General features: G+C 32.1%; 2 protein-coding genes across 3 annotated transcripts; both read right to left on the reverse strand.

Annotated features, from left to right (window-relative positions):
- Positions 1–3,031: 3,031 nt before the first annotated feature.
- On the reverse strand, positions 3,032–4,185 carry LOC140836174 (uncharacterized). Of its 2 annotated transcripts, none has more exons than XM_073201579.1 (4): positions 3,865–4,185; positions 3,609–3,780; positions 3,320–3,495; positions 3,032–3,180 (listed from the first exon to the last, which is right to left on the reverse strand). In XM_073201579.1, the coding sequence occupies exons 1-4, from the start codon at positions 4,031–4,033 to the stop codon at positions 3,035–3,037; spliced, it is 663 nt and encodes a 220-aa protein (XP_073057680.1). In that variant the 5' UTR covers positions 4,034–4,185; the 3' UTR covers positions 3,032–3,034. The 2 variants fall into 2 exon arrangements, with proteins under 2 accessions (XP_073057680.1, XP_073057679.1); XM_073201578.1 differs by having other exon boundaries at positions 3,576–3,780.
- On the reverse strand, positions 4,094–5,650 carry LOC140835752 (uncharacterized). Its single transcript, XM_073201160.1, has one exon. It carries the CDS (start codon positions 5,648–5,650, stop codon positions 4,094–4,096), a length of 1,557 nt encoding a protein of 518 aa, XP_073057261.1.
- Between the last annotated feature and the right edge of the window lie 1,343 nt (positions 5,651–6,993).

The following is a 6,993-nucleotide window of genomic DNA, read 5'->3' on the forward strand; positions in this document are numbered from 1 at the left end:
GAGAAGGCGAGAGAGCTCGGATGCAGGAAAAAGCTCTAGAGGAAGACCATTTACAAGAGAAGGCTCCAAAGGGAACCCAATATCAAAGATAGCCCGTCGTCATTATTATAAAATATGTGTTCAATATGTTATTATGATTTGATAAGACTTAAATATTAAGATTATGTTCTGTTCTGTTATGATATGATCGTCCGGTACAATATAGGTTTTAAACTCCATTTGTTCCGTTTTTTACTCCAGGTCTGAAACATGATCAGTTTAAAAATAAAGATATGTAAAACTTGTCATTATGATAATCGATTGAACTCCCACTTACTGAGGTTTTTTCAAAACTCTCACCCCATTATGCTCCACCCCAGATAAAGGTGAAGAACAGGTAGAAAATGAAAATTAGACTAATTTTGGGGCTGGTAATGAAATACGGAGTTATGAATATCAAGTTCCTGATTTTCAAAATTTATAAGTTTCTTTATAACAACTTCCGCATCTTTTACATTCTCTTTGTAAGAATAGCTTCATCCTTATTCTAATTTTGCATATGTAAAGACGACGTTATTTTATGAAATAGAATGGTTTTCGCTCTCTTTTGCTATTAGGCTTATTGTGTTTAAACAATGTCATATGTCATTTACGCCTCGAGCTCGGGACATGAGACATGACATAGACCCTGACTGGTACCACTTGTTGTACAATGAAACTTATATATCTTCAAAATGACATGATATTGTCTACTTTGTACATAAACTCTCATGAATTTGTTTTCAGACTTTACTCAAAATACCTCATGTCAAGAATATGGGCACGAAAATAAATGAAACCTATCCAACTATAGATTCAATGAAATGAATGAGATTGACTTTCTTTTTATGCAGTGAGCTAAAAAATGTAGGTACAAATAACTAGTTTCATTTTTCTTGCAAAACGAATATAAATTATAATGTCAAATTTTTTGAATCTTAAATAGTAGACTTTATTAAATTTTTTCTGGATTACAGGACACCTAATCAAGGACACACCTTTATGAACTATTATTAAAAATACGAAAAATAATATTTTAGGCAAACAACTTTTCTAATTTTTAGTTTGGATTTATTAGGTGTTTAAAGTTTACTTTAGGTACACTTGACTTTTAATTTTTGGTTTTTTTTTTGTCTAAATGTTGAATTCACATAAGATAAGTTAACAATTTTCGATATAACGTCAGGATTTTTTTCAATATCGTGTTAGCATTTTTCACTATCGCGTCATCATTACGGAGAAATAGAATTGAAAGCCAAATAAAATCAAATTTAATTCACCAAAACCAATATTTAAAATTTAATAGATTAAACTCTGGAGTAATAATATTAATTTGAAAATAAATTTCATTAAACTCTAAAATAATTTTTAGTTATTAATTACATTTCTAATGAAATGATTATAGTAGAAACTTGAATCGATATAGAAAAAGAAGCACCAAATTTTCATAAATTTATAGTTCGTTTAGCTCACTACACATAAATAAATATTATTTTAGTGAATTGTTATGTCAGAATATTTTGGAGAGATTGTCACATGACATCTCTCATTTCCATCATTTTTGAAGTTTTAAGAGAAAAAGTGGTATGGATTGGAGACAGAGACGTAGCCAGGAATTTTTTTTATCCTGGCTGAGATGCATACCATAATCATATTATTGTTGCCCTAAAAAATGAAAAGCAAGCCATTCATCAACGAAATAGGCTAAAAGAAATGGCTAAAGTGGGCTCAAAAAATTTACTAAGAAGGCTAAAATTTAATACAAAAAAAACCCAATACATATTACTAGTTTGAGCCAAAATTTTAGCATGGGCTGGAGCCCACCCCAGCCTTTGGGGTGGCTCCGTCCCTAATTGGAGACAACCTCGTTGGGTTTTGGGACACAAGAAGAAAAGTATTTAGTTTGAACGGAAAATAACTTCTTTCCATTAACTTTTTTTATATCACATTACATATTCCATAATTTTCCATCTAATCATATTTTCATGATCTTTCCCAATATTATTTATTAAATGAATTTAGGAAGTCATAACATAAAATTTCTATTGACTGACAAGCTTGTTACTTTTAAATTTTATGATATCTTTACATTCCAAACAAGTATAAGTTTATTTTTTCCTTCGAAAAAAAAATTCCAACATTTAATAAGCAGAAAAAATGTAATTACTAAACAAGATAAAAGGTATATTTTTTCTTAAACAAACGCATTTAACAATTTTGGTTGAAAATTTCCTTTTAGAGAGAAGAAATACACTTTAATTTTATTACTTGATGCTTAAGTCAAAGACAATGAAAATGTATGCGGGGAAGACTAAAAATATAGGTCAGTAAGGTATACCAGACAGCGATTAATGGGGCAAGCTACATTCGCCATCCTAATAAAAACAAGAGTATTTTTCATACATAGAATCGATAGTATTTTAGATCTTAGAGTAGATGTCCAGCAAACAAAATTGTAGCTCGAGTTTTATTGACTCTTATGTAAAAAATCTTAATTTTAATAATATTTGACGGTTTTATCTAATTACGATATTTAGTTATTTGTATACTCATTCAAGATGCATAAATGATGTCCTTGAATATACTATAGATACCATGAGATCTGTCTTTCCACGCAAGTTTATAAAACTCATTAGGAAGTATACCGCAATGTTTTTATAACCGGACCGTTAATCGAACCGGTCAAGCCTTAAAAAATGGTTCAACCGGTTCCACCGAAGGGTCGAACCGGATCAATAAAATTAATATTTTATGTATTTTATATAATAAATAAAATAGTAAAATATTAATTATTTATGTTTTTATAGTTTTTACTTAACTTTTAAGATGAAAATTACAACAAATATCCAAATAAACATCACTTTTCAAATTCAAAAATCCAAATTACACCTAACATGTAACCAAATAGTGATGACCAAGTTTAAGTGGCCAAGAAACATCAAGTTTAATTATACAAAAAAGTAGCAAACATCAAGTTTCTTATATAAAAAAGTATCAAACATCCAGTTTTCAACTTTCAAGTTGCATCCTTTGATGACCACACCGCATCCAATTCTTGAAGTGTTCTTTCGTAGTCATTATCATCTTCATCCCCACCATCCAAAAGTTCTTCCAAGTCCAAAGAAGGTGTTTCTTGCATTTCACCAATACCTTTATCTAAATCTTTTTTAAAAAATTAAAATAATACATGTTTAGCAAACAGAAAGCAAAAATTTGCTAAAAAAAATTATTATTAAGACATAAACCAAGAAATAATTATTTTTTCAAACTATTTAACAAAAATAAAGGAAAGAAAATTTACTTTCTTCTTCTTGAATATTTATTAGAAAAGCTTCCTCACCATAAAGCATCTCATCCAACTCATCTATGTCTAAAATAGGTGAAGAATTTTCTTCTTCTTCTTCCATAACCCAAAAATCAGTTTTATCAATGCTCTCATAATCAATAGGATCTTGACAATTCATTTGGTTATCAAGCCTACAACAACAACAATAAACAAAACAATAATTCTAAATTTCAAGAATTCAAATTGAAAGAGTAAGTAAAAAAACCATCACCTTTCTTTTAAACGCAAGTTGTAATGGACATACACAAGATCATTTAATCTTTGATGCTCCAATCTATTCCTTTTCTTTGTATGTATTCTTTCAACCACGCTCCAATTTCTTTCACATCCCGAAGAAGAAGAAGTTTGGCTCAAAATCTTAATAGCCAAATTTTGCATGTTTGGAGCACTACATCCAAAAACTCTCCACCATTCATCTACAAGAAAATTTAAACTTTTAAACAATAAGTACAAAATATAAGAATTACCACAACAATAATATTTAAAATAATAATGCATACCTGGTTGCATACTCTTTGATGAATCAATAGCAAGTTGTCGAGCAAAACTTCCTAATCTATCTTGATAAATTGCTATTTTATCAATGCACTTTCTTTGAACAGATCTATCACTAATCAAGGTAGTGACCATCTCAACAAAACCATCCATTATCTCCTTTTTAGTGCACATATTAAACTTGTCATATGCAAAAGCAGGGTTCAGGAGATATGCTGCTGCATGAATATCTCGTCAAAGTTGTTTGTCCCATCTTGTCTTGACAATACTTGTAAAAGGCTTGTAAAATTTCTTTTTATTCTTGAAGATATTTTTTATTGCTTTCTTTGCCCTATACATTCCTTCATATACATAACCAATTGAAGGCCTTCGATCAGTATCCATTATACGCAACATACGTATTAGAGGAGCAGCAACACCGACTACAACTATGCAATCACTCCAAAATCTTGTATCAAGAACAACCGCCAGAACAACACTTGCTTTTTTGTCTTTGAAGTATCGAGAATCCTTAAATGTCTTACTAGTAAAAAAAGCTTGCAAATCATGTTGATGTTCAAGGATACTCTTCAATGCAATGAATGTAGTAGCAAAACGAGTTGGCCCTGGACGTACAATCTCTGTCCATCCTTCTCTCTTTCTCAACCATGCCAACAGAAATGCATGATTGTAAACGAATTTTGTTACCAAAGAAGCCTTTTTTGTAAGATTACTAACAAGATCCATTTTACCAATATCACCAAGAATCAAATTCAGACAATGTGCAGCACAAGGCGACCATTTGATAGAGGGATACTTATCATGAAGCAAAACACCGGCTGCTTTATAGTTGGCCCCATTATCAGTTACCAAATGAACGATATTATTTGATCCAACCCATTCCACTAACTCAACAAATAGATTACAAAGTGTGGTTGCATTTTTCACAATATCAGAAGCATCAACAGATCTCACAAATGATGTTCCCCTCTTGCAATACACTAGAAAGTTTATAAGTTGCCTATTTGACCGATCTTGCCAACCATCAGCCATTATAGTGCAACCTCTTTCTTCCCAAACACTTCGATAACCATCAACTACTAATTGAACTTCCTTTTTCATGCTTCCTAATAAGTTTGTTCGCAACTGTTTATATTTCGTTGCTTTATAACCGGGACCAACAGCATCAATAGCATCCATCATTTGTTGAAAATAAACAGAATTCACAGCATTGATGGGAATACAAGTATCATAAAAAAACCTAGCAATGCTCATATCAGCATTAAGTAAAGCTTCTTTACTTACGAGCACACTTTTGATAGAACGTTGTGCACCGACAGTAGTTCTTGGTGCAAAAAAGTTAGGCATCTTCTCATCTCTCTTTCTCTTTCCTTTTTGAGAAGCCACACCAAAAGAAGATTTATCTTTCCCCCTTGTTTGAGTATGTGGTGGATGCATTTCTTCTTCAAGATTTGTCATATGAGGACCATCAATATTATCATCTTCAAATGATATCGGAGCTATGCTTTTTTCTTCAAATGCCTTTAAAGATTGTTCCATTTGATATCTTACATCATATGGAACTTTTTTGCATGATGCAATATCTCCTTTTCTACCTGCTAAATTTTTTTTCATCCTATTGATCCCTCCACCCCTCCACACATTATTGCAATGCAAACAAGTCCAACTTCTTTTCCCATCATTACCCACATCCTCTTTAAAATGAGCACATGCTGGATCGGTTTTGCTTCTAAACGAGGAAACAAAATTAGATGTGGAACTAGATTTTTGCCCGCCACTTGATGAATCCATCTATATTTTAAAAAATAATGAACTTTAATGCACAGTTGATGAAGTATAGTAAAAGAGGAAAAATAAACAATAAATTATGAACATATGAGTAATTCAATATAATAATTGAGAGATACATCACAAAAGGAATATAAATTTGATAAGGTAACTAAACTACACGAAAACATGAGTACAAAATTATTTTTAAAAAATGGAATCCAACAGCTATTGCACAGTGCACTCGATGGAAAATTGGGAAAAAAATATCAAAGAAATGGAAGAGCACGTAACTCCTTCGAAGAGCACTTTGGCAATGTGAAAATTAATGGTGCCTGAATTACAATAAGCAGCATAATAAAAACTCCTAGCGATGCCAAGAAAGTTTTGCTTGATGCCACTGTCCAAATCCTTCGAGGTTTTGGTCAAAACTAATTTCACTAATTCTTGTACGTTTTATGATCCAATATATAAGAAGAGTTAACCATGTCTAAGCAATACACAGTCCTTGTCTAACTAAACTTTTGGCACTTACACCGAAAAAAAGGCTCTTTTTTTCCCCTGTATGGTAATGCACATAGCATAGTTCCAACTTTTTTCGTGGAGCCTTGCTACAAATTTTCATTTGATTCGTTAAACATATATTTGAATTTAAATTATAAATTAATATTTGCATAAATATAAGATTTACTTCATTTATAAGAACATGTACACAGATATATGCATAAAACACAAATGATCTCAAAACTACAAAATATTACCAAAAGCAGCAATTTTGTGTGCACAGAGACTTGTAACAAAAAATAAGAATGAGGAACCACCTTCTGCTAAGCGACTAAGTTGTTCATCTGTCGAAGCCACTGCGAGGGAAAGCAACGAGTGAAATTTGTGACATGAGAGTGATTCGATTTAGGGTTTCGGATTGGAACCAAAATGGTGAACGGGAAAATTATTTGGGAAATGTTTTAGGACCCAGCCGCTCAGCTTTAAGGAGGCCCAAATTCATACACAGCCCATATTTAGTTTTCACAGACCCGTCCGGTTCCTAAAAACCGACCGGTTTCCGGTTTAATCGATTTTTAACCGGTTTTTTCCGGTTAAACCTGTTTTCCGGGTTTTTATGTATCTCCGGACCGGTCTGGAGTCCGGTTCGCGGTTGAACCGGTCCGACCGTCCGGTCCGGTCCGGTTTTGATAACACTGGTATACAGTATTTTCTAAACAGGTTCCTATTGGATTCATCCACTAAAATAAGGATAAAGACAACTTGAGCTGGATACTATCATATGTGATGTAAATGTTATGTTTCATTTTTAATGGCATGAAGATGTTCATTCATACGGATGAGTGATTATTTGATGATGCATT

This window comes from Primulina eburnea, chromosome 7 (genome assembly GCF_022965805.1).
Source record: "Primulina eburnea isolate SZY01 chromosome 7, ASM2296580v1, whole genome shotgun sequence".
NCBI classification, from domain to species: Eukaryota; Viridiplantae; Streptophyta; class Magnoliopsida; order Lamiales; family Gesneriaceae; genus Primulina; species Primulina eburnea.